The 23,074-nt window shown below is 40.1% G+C and overlaps 1 protein-coding gene across 2 annotated transcripts; it reads left to right on the top strand.

Moving 5' to 3' along the window:
* Positions 1-1,048: 1,048 nt before the first annotated feature.
* LOC121678258 (volume-regulated anion channel subunit LRRC8D-like) lies at positions 1,049-20,300 on the top strand. Of its 2 annotated transcripts, none has more exons than XM_042057630.1 (2): positions 1,049-1,218; positions 15,240-20,300. In XM_042057630.1, the coding sequence occupies exon 2, from the start codon at positions 15,242-15,244 to the stop codon at positions 17,774-17,776; it is 2,535 nt and encodes an 844-aa protein (XP_041913564.1). In that variant the 5' UTR covers positions 1,049-1,218; positions 15,240-15,241; the 3' UTR covers positions 17,777-20,300. The 2 variants fall into 2 exon arrangements, with proteins under 2 accessions (XP_041913564.1, XP_041913565.1); XM_042057631.1 differs by lacking the exon at positions 1,049-1,218 and adding an exon at positions 1,229-1,989.
* The last annotated feature ends 2,774 nt before the right edge of the window (positions 20,301-23,074 follow it).

A 23,074-nucleotide genomic window follows, 5' to 3' on the forward strand; every position in this document is an offset into this window, starting at 1 on the left:
AGTTCACCTACATACCACATACCTACATACCACATGTCACTCACATAATTTTTTTCTAGAGACAGCTAATTACTTGTCCCATGAGAGAAATGTGATGAGGATGCCAAAGTCTAATAGATATGTATTTATCTAAATTGAATAAGCTAGGAAACTGACCTTTCACATTCACATAGAAATGTTATTGATATTGGCTTACCAACGTCATATTCCTTCAGGGAAGATGTGGGCTACCTGCAGCCTCTGCCCATATGACAGTATGGTGTCCCAGAAGGACAAGCAAGGCAAAAGCTTTAATCTTCTTATTTGCTGCCATATGGTTGACTCCATGTTATGTGCTGTTGGAAAAGCATGGCATATACCAAGAGGACATATTCTATTACATAAATGCTGATGGACTGGAGTTGAAGGTTTGTATAGGCCTACTAGTGATGACCTGCTGTAGCCTTCATAACATTGTATCTTTATCATTTTCCAGCCAGCGTGTTGATGTGATCAACATTGTGACACAGGCCGCCTGATCTGGCCTAGCCTGCTGAGAATATGTAGGGTAATTTGCCTAAAGGCTTCTACATTGTAGGCTACATAAGTGACTGTTACCTTAAAACATTTGTAGCATAATATGCCTTATTGTTTGGGGTTTGTTCTACTGACACCCGTCGTAGAACATGGACAAACAAAGACGTTATTACGTGTATTAACTATGTGACTATGTGTTCGCTCTGATAGGCCTACACGTGTGGGTGTATAGGCTACATTATTATTCATTAATTGCTGTATTAGGGCCTACGCTATGTCATAGTCAGTATTTGACCAAAGTAGCCTAGGGTAATTAAACTGCTTAGGCTACTTCAACCGTAGCCTGAACACGATCGGGGCTGTTTTCCAGCTGAACTAGCTATTTATTGCCAAAGGCAAAGTTCATTCTGTGATACATTAATAGACCGTCTGACTTTCTTAAGGCGATGGGTCATGGCAACACCCACATTACTATGCAATGTAGCCAACCAGACATGGTTTCCTCACTGACACTGACCTCCTCGATCCTGCAGGTACAAACGCGTCTCTCACTTTTAAGAAACTTCAGTGCCGCCCTCTGCTACTTCCTGTTACCTACAATAAACTGTAGTTTCGGATATCTTCACTCGGAATAAGGAAATCAAAGACGATGGTTAGGCTACACTAATAAATTTGACTGGAGCATTACCCTTCTAGATTAAGGTATGGTGATTTAGTTATATTTCCTATTATATTTCATGTCCATCATATGCAGTGCGTGAACGAGGCGCAGCTGGCAAACTGTTAGGAAAACTGGTGCAGACTGGTTAGCTGTAACGGGCGCACAGCACTACAGTAGCCTACAAGACGCATGTCTCAGTAAAATGGGGCAAAAGATGGTACGCTTAGCCTACGACGTAACAAGACGACGATCGACACTTAAAATAGTAGAACATTTGCTCTTCACTTGCTGTTCTAGCTATATTTCTCTCGACTGGTGAATCTACCGGTAGATAATTTCCAGTTGGCTCCTCGACTGCAGAGGAGGAAAACTTGGAGACACGAAGGCGGATGTAAATAGCACACGCCGGATTTCTTTTGACCGATGAAGCACGCGAATGGTGTGGATGAGGTTTTAATTAACAGTTGATATTGTACTAATGGTAGAACTGGCCCATAGAAATGCTGTGTCACAACGGCTCAAGCCTACTTTCTTCCACGCGCACTGTAAACACGGTGCTGGACCACAATGGCGCTGATGCTTTCTACCGTAGCAGCCTGAAACACGGACCAAAATTAACGGCTCCCGAATCGCGGAGTGGATCTTGAAGAGAACCTGTGTTAACAGTGATGTCCACATAATCAACCTACATAGGCTACAGCTGCTGGACATTTCATGTAACCTCCGTGCACCAAACCGTATTCTGTACCGTTATATGGTGAGGGTGGTGGTAGCAGTTCATGATGTCTATGTAGATGCCGACTAACAACACAGTAAGTAGGCTAACGTTATGTTGTTTTATGTCACAGATCTGCGAGAATGTGCGATCTTTTGTGGTGTGATTTTGACTCATAGGTGGGCTATTCTACTGATCCGTACAGCAGCAGAGCTAGCGCTGGCTGTTGCTGAGTTTGTGCTCGTTTTACAACTGCCATGCAGTCTCCACGCTGGACTTGAATGCAACACAGTAACTATTTGGGCTATTTGTAATGGCTTCGGCACTTTGATCGTAGGTGGTCGCAGTACAAAGAAACTTGGTTACTGCAACCCGGCTCTTTGTATCTGACAGAGAATTCCATTGTTCTTTCTCTGTGTGACTACATTTCAACAGATGTCAATGAAGTGGTGTGTATGTTTGTAATACGCTAATGTGTCTAGTCGGCTAGCCTGCTCTATGAAGTTTAGGCCGTATGCTACTGTGGATGTGTTCACGTTTTGTTAGAACATATTAGCCGTCATCCATTTTATTTTAAAGTGTAGGCCTACCCTAAACATTGTCAGATTAACTGTTTTACAATAGGCAACGAAAGCCTGTATGAAATATGGAATTTATTTACATATAAATATTCTCTTTACTTTGTCTCCTCCCTCCATAGGTGGCCACTGTCATTGTAGACATATGTGGTCCATTAGAATACCATTGAATACACTTATTAACATACTATTTGAGTATTTGCATGTTTTAGACAAACTTTATTATTGGGACCCTCTGTGAGCCTACCTTATTGGCAACAATATTTCAGATTGCTGTTTAGCATTCGGGTAGGCTATATCTTATGGAAGCTGTGACCAATTGCAGTCAGGCACCATGTAGGTTACTGTAGGCTACACCAACTATTAAGAGACATATGGTGGTCCCAGTGTCAATACAATCTGCCTGGGTGCACACAGAACTCCCATTGGTTGCTTGCAATGTCAGTTTAGTCATGCTGTTTGACCACTGACAAATGAGAGTGTTTTTGCATTGCTCTTCTGCTTGTGACCTACTTTGTAAGAAAAAAAATAACCAGATTGAGGTTGAATGAGGTTACCCATGAACGCAATTGGTTTAGTGTGTTGGTGGTATTGTGTTACCAGCGTGATTGTAAAATTGGTTTCTGAACCCCACAGACAGGGTGTGGTCTGTTGTTTCACACTGGTCCATGGTGTACACTAATGGATATGATGCATAGTTGTCTGTGTCCATTCCTTGTGTGCATGTTAATTCCTCACACTACATCTTCAGATATAACATGCATTCAGTTTCAATTGTAACTCAGAGGTATGGGTGTAGGTGTACTTATTTTGTCCTATTCACTTTATGAATCATGCTCAGTCGCTGGCCAGTTTAATTATTTTTTGTATACTTTGCATTACTGTGTAACAATCTCCTTGGAATAAACGAATAAGAGAGGAGATTCTGGGCACATGGGGGAAAAAAACCCTGGAAAGTTAATTTGCCCCAGGGTATCTTGGGTATGTGGATTGTCATCATTGTGGTACACACTGAGTTAGTTGAGTGAGTCAGCTGTGGAAAATTGCGTTGTTTCAGCGAGTCAACGGGGGTGTGACAGAGGGGTCATACAGGTCCTGTAACATCTATTGTCATGTTGATTTTGTGGATTTAAGCCCTTGTTTGAGCCTATTTGGGCTAGTGCAAATGACCTAGCCCAAATACCCATACAACTCTGCATGCAGTGTGAGAGTGTGTTGTGTAGAAACCATTGCTGATTAGTGGCTGTTTCAGCAGAAAACTTCCTTCTTTCCTTTGGCATGTTAATGATTTCCACATGTAGTTGTGACTACACACCTCAAATGGAAGGGTAGACATAAGTTACTTCAAAGTAAACAGTGTAAATGAACGCACTAAGACACACATACACACACACACACATACACACACACACAGGTCCTTTCACACTCTCACACTTTGTTTCTCAGAATCACTGGGTGTGTTACTTCTGTCACTGCTGTCGTTGTCAACAACCCCCCAGTCTGGAAAGAATGGCATGAGCCCTCACACGATTAATTGTAAGCAGTGCTGACTTCATGTGTCTGATGTAGATCCCATGTCTGCATGTGCAGTGAGTGCATCAGACCTTTCAAAGGGCCTGACGTAAGTGAGTTTCACATTCAAATTGTTGTACTGCTTTTATGGCATGGAAGATACTCAAAGACTAAAGTCTTTGGAGTAAGCAGAAACAGAACTTTAAGCACATTAGTTCTCTGTCTAGAGTGGTTTTATACAGGGAAGTTTTACCACAAATTAACAGTAGATATAAGTGTTCTTTGAAATCATGCTGTTTCTTTCTTTCTGTCTGGCCCATTTTCCCTGTCAGTCTTCCTTTCTGTCACACTGTCATTACACAGCAGTAATGCTGATAGGTCACTCCACTCACTGAGAGGTCTAGTGATATGGGCCCCCAGACGGCCTAGGATACTGAGCAGAGAGTTACCATCAATATTAATGAGTGCTCATGCTAGAGAAGCTTCAGGATATGGCATACACTGTAAAAAAGGGAAAGTCAGGGCTGTCCAATTTATCAAACCATACTATCTTACTATTAGAACCAGTGTAGTTTCGTATGAAACACAACCTTATTATCTTCATAGTCATTCCAATTAAATATTTCAGTGTATCTGATTGAATCATGTAAGGTTAGCTATACTAGCCTGACGTAGCCATATTCAATGCTATTCAGAATGTTAGTCTGATACTGCACCATTGAGACACGATTGTGGGGAGTATGTCAACTGATACAGGGGAAAAATGCCTCTACACACAATTTGAAAAGACCTAACCAATTGGAGCAACGAAATAGGCCAAACAGCCAAAACATCTTTCTTCTCGACAAATGCCTTAATTGCTGTTTTCTGTTTGTTTTTAAACGTTTTACAACAGACACAATAGCGACATCTAAACGTATAGCTTCTTTAGCAAACAAGCTTTTTGTTGTAAACAAAATCAACTGACGAGCGCTCAGGTTACGTGAATAAATAGGCACCGTTGCTCATCTGTCCAACATTGTATAAAGCCCGTCCGGACGATTTGATTGGTTGGCGAGTTTTCAAACTGTCATATACCTTGTCAATGGTGCAAGTCTAGACCGAAATTCCCAAACTCAAATGTTGTGGCATCCAGGCTACTTATAGCCTACTGTAAAAAAAGGAAAAGAAGGGTTGTCACAGTTAGGCTACTAAACCACAAAACATGGAATTATACAAACTTAATGTTTCTTTTTAAAACCCCAAAACAGAAAAAGTTGGGATGTTTTGTAAAATGCAAATAAAACAGAATGTGATAATATACAAGTCTCATAAACCCATATTTAGCAGCAAAAGGACATAGACAACATATCAAATGTTGAAAATGTGGACTATTTCATGGAAAATATATGTTAATTTTGAATTTGATGCCAGCAACATGTTTCAAAAAAAGTTGGGACAGGAGCATGTTTACCACTGTGCTGCTTTACCTCTTCATTTAACAAAATTCTGTAAATGTTTAGGAACTGAGGAGACCATTTGCTAGAGTTTTGAGAATGAAATGTTGTCCCATTACTCCCCGATACAGGATTTCAGTTGCTCAACAGTATGGGGTATTTTTAGTCGTGTTTTTCATTCCGTTATGCACCTAATTTGAGGAAATCTGGACTGTAGACAGGCTATTTTAGCACCTGGACTATATGGAGAAATACCATTTAAATATGTGCAGAATTTATTTTGCCATTGTTGTCCTGAAATTTTCAAGGTCTTCCCTGGAATAGACATTGTCTGGATGGCTGTATATGTTGCTCAAAACCTAAATACATCATTCAGAATTGATTGTGCTTTGCCAAATGTACAAGATGCCCATGCTGTAGGCACAATGCTCCTCCACACCATCGTAGATGTTGGGTTTGGAACTAAGCACTAAAACAAGTTGGAATAGGTTGGAAACTTGGATAGGCCCTCTCCTCTTTAGCCCAGATGAGTCCATGATTTCCAAAAAGAATGGCAAATTTTGATTAGGACCACCTGACCTTTTTTCCATATTATCTAGGGCTGTAATGATACACCAACCTCACGATTCGGTTTGTATTACGATTTTTGACCCATGGTTCGATACGAATCTCGAATTTTAATAGTCTCACCTCTTTAATTCAGCTGTCTGGTTGAAGCCTGGAAATGTTGTAAACAAAGTAGCATAGTTGGCTAGCTTAGCCTATCATAGTCTACTGATTGGACTGTTCCGTTTCCCCATGTGTGTTTAAGTTTCAAGATAATAGCCTACTTGTTCTCCTTGGGACAGGCCCTTTTGGGAAACGTTGGTATTGAGATGATCAGTCAACTTCAATGCAAGAGTTTTAAACAAATATGTGCAGCAACGATAGCTAATGATGCTAAGCGGATTTAATAGTAATTTAGCTAGTCGTCTTCTATGCGTCCTTGCTTTCACGATTGTGAATGTTTTATTTAAGTCGCGCGTGTTCATTGAGCAGGAGAGGGAGGGAGAGTGAGAGGGAGGGAGCGCGAGAGAGAGCGGGGCAAGGAGAGGGGGTTTACTTCTATACTGTTTGGTAAAGTTGCACACATAGTCTACAATGAAAGCAAGGAGAGGTAGGAAATTATTATTTATTTATTTGTTTTTGGACAACGTAGGCTACCGACAAGTAAAGAGGGAGATGTGGGTTGCTTTTGCGGCCGCGTAAGCTGCAAAGCAGTGCGTGAAACACTAGAAAGGGTGTGTCGCGATTCTGCCTTTTCACACCGCGACACAGTATCGTGGATATGAATGTTGCGATTTCGGGTTCGAATATCGTTCGTATATCGTTACAGCCCTAATATTATCTCAATCCTATTTAAACAAGCTCAGGCCCAAATAAGACTGAATTTTGTGTATCATGTCTCAATACAATTTTGGCTGTTACAATTTTGACTGCCGTTTTTGAATTGTGTATGAAACTATGCATATAGACGATGGTTATCAGAGGTTTTCCTGAGCCCATACAATGACAGGTCTGGAAACAGGTCTGGTGTTGATGCAGTGCCATCTGAAGTCCAAAAGACCACGGCCATCCAATTTATTTTTCAGCTCTTTTCCCTTGTTTGCAAAGATTTCTCTAATCGATGAATGTTTTAATAATATGTCCTGTAGATGATGAACTCCCCAAATACTTCACAATTTCATGTTAAGAAGCGAAGCATTAAAAATACATTGTTTCATAATTTGTGCACACAGGTTTACACAGAGTGATGAATACCCCTACATCTTTACTTCTAAGAGACCCTGCCTCTCTGGGATGCTCTTTTTCAAACCTAATAGTGTTGCCAATTACCCTAATTAGTTGACAAACATTCCTCCTTTTGTTTTCTTTTATCATTAAACAACTTTTCCAGCATTTTTTGTTACTCTCATCCCAACTTTTTTTTTAAACATGTTGCTGGTATAAAATTCAAAATTACCATATATTAGCACTATTATGTTAAACATATTTTGCCACAGCAATGAATGTATCCAACATAATCATGTAAGATGAATGAGAAGCTCCTTAGTAGCTTCTGAACCAGGAAGGCAAGTGATCATGGGGTCCCTTGTGCCACCACTTCATTGTGTTCCCATAAGCCTAAACAAGAAAGATATAATCAAGCAGCTATCAGTGTTGCCAAACGTGTTCACATGGGTTTTCGTAATGTTATTTATGCTTAGAAACCAGTAACATTTTGGAGCTGGGTTGTATCTTATGTTATGAGATGAACCATGCTTTGCTCCCACCATGAGTGTGATAGGTTTTGAACATGCACATATCAGTAGTTCCAAATGACATGTTCCCAATCACAATGAGGGCATCTGAATACTGTGGCACAATCTCAAGAAGCAGCAGCGTTGCAATTTATCTTCTAAAAGCATTGACACTACAATATTAATTGCAACATCCGAATGCCTTCTCTCAGTGCATGCCTTAGCCTGTAGGCCTAACACAGGGATGTTGAGAGGTGACATGTACATGTCATGTAAACTTATTTTAAACTATTTCATTAGAATTGGTTGGTCAATTTGGGTCACCATGGCATGAATCATTTTTGTAAACCGAACAATAACAATAGCAACAACAATTAACAATAGGATCGAATGTGTGAATGAAGTTGACCAGCAAGATTGAATCGGCAATCACTCCACCTTCGACTTAGTAAAATACAGAGGTTTCTGCTCACATGCTGTAGTGTGAAAACCAGCCAATTGGTTTGAGAATGGCAAGGGGAAAGGGGGTTGATCATAAACAAAAATTTCTCTCAGAATTATTTAATGTCTTTGTGTAGCCGCAAGTGGTTGTGATCATGGCACATTTCTTGGTTGCTGTTCACTGAACATTAACCTAGTTGAACACTTCAGTTTAGGGAACACATGTTAACCATTTATGCATATGTACTAATATGTGTATGTATTAGTGCTCAACAACGTCTGTAAGCATAATTGCACATTTAGGATCTTTATTAAACCATTTCTTCTTCTTAATCAATAGGTCATTAATTGGTGATAAATCCTAAACAAGCAACTAGTTGGTCTTGATACAAGGTTACTAGTATATAGCATGAAGGCTATAAAGTTATTGATATCTATTTTGATCCATACTATATATCAATAACCTTAGATCAAGACCAATTAATTGGTTATCACCATCACCATCAAATCAGAGGATATTTCAGAACTATTAACGTGGACAGCTCCCCTTAAGAGCGTCTTAAAGGAATTATCCGGAGTAAAATGCACTTTAGATTGATTTACGGATGATTGGGAGTACATACGTTGAGTTGACATCCAAATCATGTGATTCGGATGTGTTTTGAGAAAGTTCGATGTTACCGTTTTTAGTCAAAGCTCGTTAGCGTGGAAGTGAGAAGGGCATATTATTTCGCCGCTACAAAACACTATTTTATACCTCTTCTACAGTTCCAAACAACATTGCACTTACGTGGTAGTGAGTAGAGGGTCCCTAAAGCCAAACCGAAGTATCCCGAGGTCTTTATGTGGTCGGATAGAGAGTCCAGAATGAATTTCATCAAACCAGTACCTTTCCGGAAATGTTGCCATCTTTGCTGCCATCTTTAGGGGAAAGTCCGTAGGAGTCGAACAAACATAGTCCAGTATTTCTTTTGAAATTGAAATGAAGTTGTATGGACTGCACTATTTAGTTTTTTTTTTTTTAAACGGCGACGAAATTGTGAATTTCCAGAGCACACTTGGCAATCGACTCCTACGGACTTTCCCCTAAAGATGGCAGCAAAGATGGCAGCAAAGATGGCAACATTTCCGGAAAGGTACTGGCTTGATGAAATTCATTCTGGACTCTCTATCCGACCACATAAAGACCTCGGGATACTTCGGTTTGGCTTTAGGGACCCTCTACTCACTACCACGTAAGTGCAATGTTGTTTGGAACTGTAGAAGAGGTATAAAAATAGCGTTTTGTAGCGGCAAAATAATATGCCCTTCTCACTTCCACGCTAACGAGCTTTGACTAAAAACGGTAACATTGAACTTTTTCAAAATGTATCCGAATGACATGATTTGGATGTCAACTCAACGTATGTACTCCCAATCATCCGTAAATCGATCTAAAGTGCATTTTACTCCGGATAATTCCTTTAAGAGCAGTGCACGCGCGTTCACGCTACGAGCATGTTCGGGAAACAGTCGAAAAAACCAAACGAACGATCGTAAGATGAATCGTAGAAAACCCTCTTAAGAGCGTGTCTCCGTCGTTACCGGGAAACTTGGCCCAGAGCTGTTTTTATAGTTAAGAAATGTTCAACATCTAGCGGAAAAACGCCCTGTCACACTATTTTTGACAGCTGACCAATCACAAGCGGATACTTTGCATATCACAAAAAGACGCTTCAGACTGCTTTAAGGAACAAAAATGATGGCAGATTTTTTAAAAACTGAAAAAGCGGTCTCCACAACTTCTCTTGTCAGAAAAAGAAGCCAAGTCGGAATGTACCCATAGTTATTATGCTAACTGCTTGTTAGCTTGCATTGTTACCTGGTTTGAAACTTATGAATACACCATGAAAAGCAGAGCTTAGATTACAGTGTTTAAAACACAACACATAAGGAATGGGTTGAAAGGATGCTCATGCAGCTTTGCTGCTTGGCCAGTTCATAAACACTAGCAAGACTGCAACTGGTTAAGAGATATCTAGCAAAGATTAGAGATAGATAGCAAAGATGAAGCCTTTCAGTAAGGGCAGTGATAGCTAGGACAGTTCATAGCAACCTGACCTTGCATGTTCGCTCTCACAATGTATGTGAGCATAGAGGAGACCTGCTTTATCTTCACGGGAGAGTGTGTGTGAATGCAAAGAAGTTATCTAACCCTTTTTCTGTACTGGGAGTCTGGGACTTACCTGGGATTCTTGTGTGAATGAGTCTCTAGAGGAGTGTGGAGAGTGGTGTGCTCTGCTGCACTAATGTAGAATCAGAATATTTTTGGCTTTCAGGCCTCAGTAGCCAGTTTAGTTGTGATGCTGCCTTCTTATGATCTTCCTGCTCCCCCTCCACCCTTTGTTTTCCAAATGTGTCCTCATTAGTGTTCATTCATTAGCCGCATTCAACCATTATTTCTCACACAACCATTACGTAACATTTATAAAATGCCGAGTTAGCAACATTCTCCCTGGGTTGGTCTGGATCCTTCAGGGGGGAATTGTTTAACAGCGCCATGAGACATGTGCAATGTTTTGGCACTCTATAAGTGAAATTAAATTGAAATTGTAGAACTCCCAAATGAATCAAATTCAAGGTATTCTGTAAGCATGCACCATTGTGTAATGTTTATCAGCTCATTTAGAGTAGATGGAACTTGGCCACAAAGCACTGATTGATCATTTTCCCTGTCTGATTGTCCTCCCATGATGGCTGAAGAGGGATTGAATGAAGCCATATGATTCAGAAATCTCTCCGGAACCTAACTTGCTCTGTCTCTTGTGTGTATCATGCACAAGAGTCCTTGTTCAAAGATCAGACATGGATTGACTTGGATTCCACTGCCTGTGTCTGCATCGCGAAAATATACTCCAGGGTTTAATTTGTATTGCTTTTATGGCACGACATACCACAAGGCTTTAATTTGTCATATTGGTGGACCATGACAGGGGTGATGGACTATGCAGACCAGGAGTGGGAGAAACAGATGCTTTCGGGAACTAATGAGCAGTCAGGCAGATGGCCTCAATAAGGACCACCATGGAGAAGCACACCATGAAAAACATTTGCTATTGATGTAAATAGAGTCTAGACTAACTGATTCCCCTCTTGTCCGCCTGCTGTTACTCCTCCCCCCTCTCTCTTTTTCTCTCTTAAGTGAAAGACATTACTTAGCCTACATCAACATTGACACCTTCTCTCTTGCTCCTACCAAGGTAGCAAGAAATGTAGGTGTCATGATTGATGACAAGCTAACCTTCTTTGTTGTTCATGTTGCCCTTTGCTGCCCAGTTGTGCCACTTTGAACTATTTAGCTAATCAGGCCGAACCTAACCCAACACGCCGCCCAGCTGTTGGTACAGTCTATGGTTATCTCTTGCCTTGACGACTGCAACATCCTCCTCACCGGCCTTCCATACAAACTGCTGCATATGGTCCAAAATGCGGAGCTTTGACTAGTATAACTTCTGCACTCTGATGCCCTGGTGTTATCATTGATTGATGTAGTATTCATTTCTACCCAAGGTCTCCTCCGCATTGCAGCTTGAATGTTTTTCCTCATTTTTTGTAAGTGGCTTTGGCAGTGTTGGTCAAGTTACTTGGAAAAAGTAATTAGTTACTGATTACTGATTACTTATCCAAGAAAGTAATCCAGTTACTTTACTGATTACTTATTTTCAAAAGTAATTAGTTACTTTACTAATTACTTTACTTAGTTACTTTTAAAAAACACACTAGCTACACAACCTGAATACGCTTTTTTAAAACTTGGTTTATTAGTTTCAATCTTAACTTTTTGGTGTGTGTACTCCTTCATTCAATAGATGTAAATACAATACAGCAATAAAATAATTAAAACCAAAGTCTCTATTAACATTTACATCTTTTAACAGTTGCAGTGCAGAGAGGAGTAATGCATTTACCAAAACAGAAAATGCTGTTGCATGCCACATTTAGGCTGTTCTAATGTCAAAGAAGAGTATGTTTGAACTGTGTGTGTGCAGTGCCGCTGCTGGCTATTTTGGTGCCCAAAGCACAAATAAAATGATATTGTAATATATATTAATTAAATGATAATAATGACAGTCATTTTAGTTTAAAATATTTCTTAAGAAATACTACTAATTTGATGCAGTTTAACTCATTTAGAAATGGTGCGCTGTCACTTTAAGAGCGTTTACACAACTCTCATAATGAGTCAATCAACTCCATTAAAATATAAGCCATTGGCTAGTCCACAAACTCCACATTTAGCACAATATTAGCAATAATGATGACTATATTAAGTTGGTATAAACAGCTAGCTAGACATTTTTTTTTAGTTTGCAATTAAAAGTGATAGCTATCTGAGTGGAATGTGTTTCAATGGCATAGGCTACAGTGCTTCATGTAAATGCTTAGTTTAAGGGAAACGAATTATTGAAGACTTCAACACTCACCAGCCCCATTACAAAACGGCAAAGACCACATTATATTTTTGTCCATTTTCCAAATCACAGTGAATGCAGCCAAAATATTATAATGCCCTGGCTCCTTTTATAACGGGCCAGTAGGCTACAGGGAACCGGTGACGTCCTCTTGAGTCTATTTTCACCTGTTGCAGCATGTCGGGATCTGGGGGTGTCTCAATGAGTTTCACATTCCTGTGCCGGCTCGCTAGGTGCTTGCTCAGATTTGAGGTCGAATTTTTCGCTGTAGACAACATTTTTCTTCCCACGCAGATTGTACAGCGTTAATGTTTTTTTCGTAATGTCTGAACTGCAATGATTTAAATGCTCCGTGTTCGCGCTCTCTCCTGCACTCCATGTCTTGCACAGGTGTGTCTGTTGTTATGTCGCGCAGCTACGTCATTGTCATGAGTTACAAACATTAGTTTCACAAAGCAAAATCCATACAGTAAAATCCCAAATTCTATTACTGTCTATGGCAAAATCACAGTTTAGTAACGCAGGCTGCTTGCAGGAAAGTAAAGTAATCTCATTACTGTTTTTGCAATCCCTTACTTTACTCGTTATTTGAAAAAAGTAATGGGATTACAGTAAAGCGTTACTTCTAACGCGTTTATTTAATTTGGATATAAGCATCTGCTAGATAAATAAATGTAAATGTAAATAAATGTACTTAAAGGTTGTATGAGCGATTTCAGACCCAAAAAAGGCCCAAACATAAATGATCACATTCATCTAATCTTTCCTAACAATCCGCTAGCTGTCTGCTCCATAAGCAGGCCGTCAAAAAAACGTGTCTCTGTAGGCAGCCTAGGCTCCGAGATCTGTACACAAAAACAATTACTAACTCACTCAAAGGCAAAATAAAGCGTTTCAACCAATAACCGACGAGATGCGCTTTAAGGAGAGTTTTAATTGCACGGGAGGGAGGAGGAGGGAGTAGCTCTCTGTTTTGTTTGAACAACAACAGAAGTGACGTATCCCCGCTATCGCTGATACAACCTTTAATGGTACTCTTTCGAAGACCAGTAAACAGACTGTATATTGACAGGTTTGTCCAAGCCTGTTAAAAGGGAATATTCATTATCAAGGAATAAATGCAATTTGGATGTGTTTATCATCAGCCAAACATGTTTCAGTGGATCTATAATTAAGTTAATTGTGCTAAATTACAGAAGAGGAACCATTGGTGTGTGCTTTTTCCTGCTAAGATTTTAAACCCCATTATTTGGTAGACAGAGAAGCATATCATTCTGGTCTCCACTCTCCCACTCTGTTTCATTGATCAGATGTTTTTTCACAGTGCTGTCAAAATTCACTGCTAAATTCCACACTAGAATCATGATCTCCTGTAGAACCAGACATTCCAAATTTAGCGACCAATGGCACATCTGAAATAAACCCCTTTTGACTGGCCTTTACAGTTGATATGTTGACATCAAAGCTAAAATGACCTTTCCTTTCAGGATGAGGATGAAGTTTGAGAGGGAAAAATGGGATAAGCAAAGTGAAAGAACAAAGCAACGACTTGAAAGACCTTGTTAAAATGAAGGAAAGGAATGTGGCTGTTAAAGCTGTAGCAAGCACCAGAATATCAGTGTGGTATATCACTCCCTGTTGATACCAGGTGGATGAGTTCAGGCATGTCATGAGTTTACTGCTTCACAAAACAGACAAGACAAATAGCTTTCTAATATTTCTCATGTCTTCATAGTATAATCTGTATGTTGAGACTTGATGAGAACAATATCAACATGTTTGGTCTAGAATGTTAACTTGTGACTGTACTTTAATCCTATTTTTTCAACAACACATAGTCACATACAGTTATACCATACACATACACATACACCACACATAAAATGGAAAATTCATGGAATATTTTGCGTTTCTTGTATTTGTTTCTTTATCTCACATGCTCCATATTTTTTTAATTCCACATACAGACAAAGTCTAGCCTGTTTTTGTTTTTCCTATCGGGCCATCTAAGTGTTCCGTATAATACTAGAAAGGAATGCACTCCTACTCAGGACATTGTGTCATCACCACCCAATCTTCCTCTTACACTGGTTGAATTAGCTTTGGTTCTCTGGCTGGTGTTATTTCTCAGAGAGCGAGAAGGTCACCTATTGTCTGATTTGTTTGCGTCTGTAGTGCTCTTGAGCAAGACCCCGCAGTGTGAAAGATGAGCTGCTATAGTCAATACGGGCCAATGGAAATGGCAATCAGGACAGGCCAGGAAGACTTCTTAAAACATTATTTTTGGCTTCATTTCACATCTTGATCGATATCAGTTTTCATGTGGTCATATTTGTACCCGCGGTGATGGATAATTTAATCAGGAAGAATAGAGTTCTGTGTGAATACTGATTTAAACGAGCTTCAGAGGGAACACATGATGTGGTGTGATGAACAGAAAGACAGGCCAGTTTCTCCTTCCTCTCCTCTGAGGATTAAGAAAAAAGTTCAAGAAGCTTCCTCTATTAATTAATAATTTGAATATAACGCATGATGGAACATTTTTTTTCTGTTTTGAAGGATCTGTAGTATCTAAGTCCTTATAATCAGTTTGGTCCTGAGCATTATTACGATGTTTTGACGATGACATATATTTTCTCTGTTTCTGCAGGAATGTTTACCCTCACAGAAGTTGCCTCTCTCAATGACATCCAGCCGACCTACCGAATCCTGAAACCATGGTGGGACGTATTTATGGATTACCTGGGCATTGTCATGCTGATGTTGGCAATTTTTGCTGGGACGATGCAGTTAACCAAAGACCAAGTAGCATGCCTTCCCGTCCTGGAGTCCTGGGACGAGTACGACCCTTCCCCAACACCGCGGCCCGACGAGTTCTCCGACTGGGCGGGGACGGGGACGGGAGAGGGAGCAGGAGTGGGAGCGGGAACGAGCAGAGTGACCCTTTCAGCGGCGCCCCTTGCCTCAAAGGACCAACCTGATAGCGTTGTCCACCAAATCCCCTTCCTGCACACAGGTGCTGTAGGGCAGCCTGAGCCCACAGGGGTCAAAACGAACTTGGACTTCCAGCAGTATGTTTTCATCAATCAGATGTGTTACCATGTTGCTCTCCCATGGTATTCAAAATATTTCCCATACCTAGCTCTCATTCACACCATTATACTCATGGTTAGCAGCAACTTCTGGTTCAAGTATCCAAAGACCAGCTCGAAAATTGAGCATTTTGTCTCAATTCTGGGAAAATGTTTTGAGTCGCCCTGGACCACCAAGGCTTTGTCAGAGACAGCCTGTGAGGACTCTGAGGAAAACAAGCAGAGACTGACTGGAGCTTCATTGTTACCAAAGCATGTCTCTACGAGCAGTGAAGAGGGAAGTCCAAATCAGTCAACACCAATGCTTGCTAAGACTGGTGTAAAGTTCTCTGCTGAAAAGCCTGTTTTCGAGTTTCCAAGTATGACCATTTTAGATAAGAAAGATGGTGAACAGGCCAAGGCACTTTTTGAGAAAGTGAGGAAGTTCCGTGCACATGTAGAGGACAGCGACATGATCTACAAGATGTATGTTGCTCAGACAATAATCAAAACAGTGAAATTCATTTTAATTCTTTGCTACACAATGACATTTGTTGCCTCCATTAATTTCAGACACGAGTGCATACCTGATATCAAGCACTTGACTGGTTATGCAAGATTTCACTGCACTCATAACATGGCTTTCATGTTAAGGAAACTGCTTGTAAGCTATATTGCCCTAATATGTGTCTATGGCATGGTTTGCATATACACCCTTTTCTGGTTGTTCCGACGACCACTAAAAGAGTACTCCTTTGAAAAAGTTAGGGAAGAGAGCAGTTTCAGCGACATACCAGATGTTAAGAATGACTTTGCTTTTCTGCTGCACATGGTGGACCAGTATGACCAGCTATACTCAAAGCGTTTTGGCGTCTTTCTCTCAGAGGTGAGTGAGAACAAGCTGCGAGAGATAAGCCTTAACCACGAGTGGACGTTTGAGAAACTACGACAGCATGTCACTCGAAACACACAAGACAAGCTGGAGCTCCATCTCTTTATGCTCTCGGGAGTCCCCGATGCTGTCTTTGACCTCACTGACTTGGAGGTCCTAAAGTTGGAGCTGATCCCTGAAGCAAGGATCACAGCGAAGGTATCACAGATGATAAACCTCCAAGAGCTGCACTTTTACCATTGTCCTGCAAAGGTGGAGCAAACAGCGTTCAGTTTCCTTCGTGACCACCTTCGGTGCCTTCATGTCAAGTTCACAGATGTCGCTGAGATCCCGACCTGGGTATACTTGCTGAAGAGTTTGAGGGAACTCTACCTGGTGGGGAACTTGAACTCTGAGAACAACAAGATGATTGGTTTGGAGTCCCTCAGAGATCTGCGGCATCTGAAGATCTTGCATCTCAAAAGCAACCTCACCAAAATCCCAACCAACATCACAGACCTGTCGCCACATCTCATCAAGCTGGTGGTGCACAATGACGGTACAAAACTTTTGGTACTTAACAGTCTGAAAAAGATGATCAACCTGGCAGAGCTGGAACTGCACAATTGTGAACTGGAAAGGATCCCCCATGCTATCTTTAGCTTGACCAACCTCCAAGAGCTGGACTTGAAATCCAACAACATCCGCACCATCGAAGAGATCATTAGCTTTCAGCACCTTAAGAGGCTAATTTGCCTCAAACTATGGCACAACAAAATTATTAGCATTCCGCTCTCCATAAGCCATGTCAAAAATCTTGAGTCACTCTATCTCTCACACAACAAGCTAGATGCTTTACCCAGCCCTCTGTTCAATCTGCTAAAGCTGAGGTACCTGGACGTCAGCCACAACACCGTGGCAATAATCCCACCTGAAGTGGGCTTCCTCCAGAACCTCCAATATTTTGCCATCACGGGCAACAAGGTGGAATTGGTTCCCAAACAGCTCTTCAAGTGCACCAAGCTAAGGACTTTATGTCTGGGTCACAATTGCATCTCCACCTTGCCAGAGAAAGTGGGTCAGCTGATGCAGTTGACTCACCTGGAGCTCAAGGGAAACTGTTTGGACCGCCTGCCGGCCCAGCTTGGCCAGTGCCACCTGCTGCGCAAGAGTGGCCTCATCATAGAGGACCATCTCTTTGACACACTTCCCCTGGAGGTTAAAGAGAGTGTTAATCAGGAATAGGGATACACCATTTAGCCACTAAATCACAAATTTGATTCTACTGTCTTAAGTGTTAACCAGTACTAATCATGATCCAGCCCCGAGATAACAAATGGGAGGAAAGCACGCCCTGGGCTTGAATTCAGACAAAGGTTGACAGTGAGTCTCCAGTCATTTCATTTTTCATAAACGAACGCACATTCTGCAGACTATATATCATATGATATATTATTAACAGACAATAACAATGTTACAGTCACTTGCTCAATTGATAAGTCTCAATCTAGTGTTTACTTTTGCTGTGCTGCGGAGGCTGTCTGTCTCACAAAAAATATGCTATGGCATGGGTTTTTTTTTTTTTTTTTTTTAAATCTCATTGAATCTCCCAAGCACATATTATTGTGGCAGCCACACATGCTCACAACAAGCTCTCGAGTGATTGGCATCAACATATTGATCTGATCTAACATCATTCCAACATTTCAGGCTGGCATTGGTGTCTGCTACCAATTGTCAGTATTGAATTGGTGCATCCTTAATCAGGAACAGGATTAATCTTGCTGTTTGGTTATGAGTGCATCTGAGTGGATGAGTTTGAGTGCATGAGTGCACAGATGACAAACTACCCTCCCTACCGGCGAGTCTCCAGCCACGTTACCAGTGTGAATGGAGTATGGACTGTAGGTCATAGGGCACAGCAGAAATGAATGTTTTCCTTACTGCTGGTCAGGTTTTAATGAAAGCATGTCATCCGTATGAAGTTAAGCTCAGGGCTGATTTTACTTTAAGGAAGATGTGGGTGTGTGTTTGAGCTTTTAGAATGAACCCTGATAGAATGCTACTCACCAGGCATTCCTTCAGAAACTGGGAAGTAATGTGCTTTCAATAGCGCGTCTGCCAGTGACATACCATTGGTACCCTGTCTCAGTGGTTTAACAGAAAAAAATAATTTATGAGTGAAAACAAACAAAAAATAGATGTAGTACAAGTAGGTGCCAGGGATTTCCCATTGTTCTGCTTTTTTTTATGCAGCCTTTTTTCATAATCACTTTTTTCCCTGCCATATTACTTGACCATGTTCAACCAGTTCTGTAAACATGTAGCAATTTAGAGGTACTTTATTACATTCTGAAAATTTTAGTTTCAATCAAAATTTGTGTCCTATGCATGATAGCAAAAGGTAAACATGCCATGGAAACCACCAAACATTTTAAGCGATCAAGTCTATGTTTTTGAGCTCCTTGCTACAGTACGCACTGTTCCTATTGTGGTGGAGTTATTGATTGTATCTTGTAATTTCGTTCAGATGTAACCAGGGAAGACAAATGCACAACATCATACACCATCAACCAGCAATGACTGATGTGCACACATTTGTATATACTGTATTGTATACCAAGTGAAAAAGGAGATACCACCCTTCCTCCTCTCCTACACCAACATGGCATGGTCTTTGCTGCTTACAGGGCCCCAATGTATGTGGACCTTTGCTATCCTGATATTTACTCCTTTTATATGACAGCTGCCCGAGCTCAGTCAGTAAACATACATTAAGCATCTTTCTTAAACTCCCAGCTCACCTGACACCCTTAAGGCTGTTTCGAACTATGAATCACACTTTATACAGCATGCTGAAACCATGTTGCCATTTACTCTGCTTTCAAAGGCCAAGCATTGGAATGTGTGTTTTTAGTTAACAGTTAAAGTGACGTATACAACTGTTTGGCCTTATTATCCATCTTCTCCCCAATCTTGTCCTCCTGTATCTGAAATACTACAGACTAATTCCAAACCTCTACCACAGGAGGGTATAGACATAGGATGGGTGTAGAAATACAATATTTATGTGGTGTCTTTGAAGCAATGTCAATGTCATAACATGTTACAGTTAAGGGAACGACTATATTTAATCATTTTAAATCATTTTCAGCACACACACACACTCCCCTCTTGTACTACATGTCTTGGCACAATTTGGTGCATCTATACTTTGTCCTGAAAAAATAAATGCATTGGATGAAAAACAGGAGAAAATGGTACTCACTCAAAGTATTGCATGCCAAGCCATAATCAAGGGATGTTTCACTTTAGTGTTTAACATTAAATAATACATTAAATAGACAGATGTTTTTGTCACACTGCCACCTCTGAATGCTGCAAAGGTAAAAGGTCATTGTGATTGCATTTCATTTTGTTAAAGACGTGTCTCCCCTTACGAGGTCTGTTAGAAATGAAACTGACCTTCGGAAATGCTAAAACAAAAGGTATACTTATATTTTGGAAAATGTTTTAATATAGAGGAATGTTGCAAAAAATAGTCTTAGGTAGGATATTTGGTAAATTGTTATTTACATGCATATTTTCAAGTATTGTTATCATGTATGTTTTTTTCTCCCCTTTATTAAGTTAATGTCTCCACTTTTTTTAACTAAGCTGCCTCTTTTTAACTTTCTTTTATAATGTAAAGTGATTAATTTCTAAGCCAATGTTTTAACTTTCAGTTGTACACCTAAATTAAATCAATAAAAGCATATGTTGTAACATCGATTCCAACTGATACATTCTGATATGAGTTTTGCTGATGTGGAATGAGATTCCAAAAAATGATTGTTGCCTGCATTGCACGCAGCTGCTTGTATGGTTGTATGAGACTTATGCGCTTAGTAGGGTATTGGACGTTTGAGATGATCATGTGGTTTATTTAAATTATATATTACTGGCATATTTTGAAATAAATGCCAATAGATAATATGCTGCTGTATTTCCTTGTCTGATATTGGGTGTACATCTACTTATTGGAGGAATGCATTTTGAGGGATTATCTCATTACCAAATTTCAACAGTTATATACATCATACTGCAGGTGTTCTTTAATAGATTTTCAGATAAATTATAGCATTGTTCAATATTCTTCTGCAACTTTGTTAAGGGAACATTTTAGTCACTGACATATAACAAGGCTTATGCAGTTCATTTGAAAAAAAAAAATGTAAGTCTTGCACCATGCTCCAGTTACAAGGGACATTATTCAGTGGAGGGCTTTCTCAGAAACTGAACTGTTGCCAAATTTCAGTTCTCTAAAGTGCTTGACATAACCTTTCTATTGTGTAATTTCCTTAATCTAACTCTGGATGAATCAGGGGAGATTGCATTTCCTCAACAAACGAGATGAATGGATGAATGAGTTATCCATGTTTAGTTTGACATCAGCTGTAGGTCTAGTTCTAATTGTTGCTCAGGCAAGGCGGTTTTGCTTTAAAGGGTGGGTTGATGCTGGAGCACCCTCTGCTGGTAACATTTAGATGGTTTACAAAAATATTGTTGGTCCTTCACATATATCAAAATGATTTATCAAAATTCTTTAATTTGTTGTCTGAGAGTTTAATTCGATCAAATGCTTCATTCGATCTAATGTTGTACCAATATTTGAGCTCTCCACAAATAATTGGCTTGAAGATTGTAAGGATTAAACAAAGGGATGTCGTGTTTTTCGGTCATTTTCATAGGATGAAAATGGTATGCGGGGTAGTTAGCATGCACTTAAAAATCTATGTGAAAGTAGCTCAGTGTATATACATTTAGTGTACAAAGTGCCAATGTTGTAGGCCTACCATAGATAAATAAATCCAAATCATCGTTTTGCCTCGGGGACAAGAATGAAAACGCATTTTTATACAGCAGTGGTCCCCAAACTACGGCCTCATACAACTCATTTTGGGTGGCCCCCCAAAACATGTCCGTGTATAGCATCTGGCCTGCACGGGAGTAGCCTATATCGTCAAACTGTAACCTCCGTAATTTCCCCATTCATTCTCTATGGCGAGTCTTAACAGTCCACATGTAATAGTCCTTTTGTCCACTGGTGGTTGTTTTGGCGCTGTTTCGCGTTTGCCATCGAAAACGGAATGAAATGTAGGCCTACCTGCAAACAATGTAAGAGGCCTATGCTGATTGCATCAGTGCTCAAAGTATTCTAAACGTTTATCAATTATTTGTTAATAACTAACTAACTTCTATTCAAGTCATATTTCTGGGACTGTCTGGGATAATTATTTCTATTTTTTATTCACACGTTCAAATGTTCTCATCAGGTGAGTGAAAGTTAGAATGGTGGTCATTTCAGATGTGTCTGCCAGCACTTCATAAAACTGTCTAGTTTGATAACTTTAAATTATTTGTAGGATATTGCTTGTTCACAACTTGAGCTATGTATGCAAATAAACAAACAGAGTCTTTTTATTAGTATTATTTCATTTGAGCTACATTTTACACTGATATGGCATGGTGGCAACATAAACACAGCTAGCAATGGTATTAAATTGCAGTAGCCTATGATTAAATGTAATGGAATATTCAACTAAGGTAGACTGCTGTTGTTCACAGCACTAAGCTATTTATGGTTGATATACTCCGAGTCTCTGGCCCTCTCTTAGAGCCAGGCATAGTGAGATGGCCCTCGGAAGAAAAAGTTTGGGGACCACTGTTATACAGTGTAACCAAGTGTATTTATGTATGAATGAAACATTGTACATCATTGGCACTTTATACACAAAATGACTAAAAACTGTCACGCTGATTTTTGTGTTCTTACTAGCTACCCCACATACCATTTTAATGCTATGAACATTACCAAAAAATGCAATCACACCTTGTTTTATCCTTAATATCCTCATGTGCATTTGTTACAGAGACCTCAAACATTAACTCAATATTAATAAAGTATTATATTTGCAGACAAAATAATGATTGGTGTTGTGTGGATACATAAAAAAAAAAAGTTTAGAAGACCCTCAATGTCACCAGTTTTGCATTTTGTTCCATATCTAGGGCCTTATATAAAACTAATGGATATGACGTGCAAACTTGTAATGGTCCAGTCATACTGAGAACATGTCTGTCTTCCATCCTACAAAGTTTGAGCAGGCTGGGAATAATACTTTTCGAGGTATTAATGCCCAAACATGGCCTCCAAGATGAGGCACTTCTGAGAGTAAAAATGAGAAAAAAATCGAGGGTGAAAGTTTTGGAACCTAAATATTAGGTAGACAAACTTTGAGCAAAATCTAAGACGGTGCACCAACCATTTTCCTGGATTTTGTCTGATTTGACATGGAATGACCCAAGTGCTAGATTATCATTACTGCACAAGACTGATCACAAATATCTACTTCCTCTCTCTCTCAGGTCACTTGAACTGAGACTGCCTTAGGAAGCAATGCTCCACTGCACTGGCCTGTGACTCATGCATGCTGCCTCCCCCTCCGTACAGCTCAGGGATAAGGCAGCAGGATCCTCTGGTCCTGAGCTGTGCAGTATTTC

The sequence above is a fragment of the Alosa sapidissima genome, chromosome 12, assembly GCF_018492685.1.
Source record: "Alosa sapidissima isolate fAloSap1 chromosome 12, fAloSap1.pri, whole genome shotgun sequence".
NCBI lineage: Eukaryota > Metazoa > Chordata > Actinopteri > Clupeiformes > Clupeidae > Alosa > Alosa sapidissima.

What these genes read in the sequence shown, in the direction of transcription:
- LOC121678258 (XM_042057630.1), top strand. Translation starts at nt 15,242, where the DNA reads ATGTTTACCCTCACAGAAGTTGCCTCTCTCAATGACATCCAGCCGACC.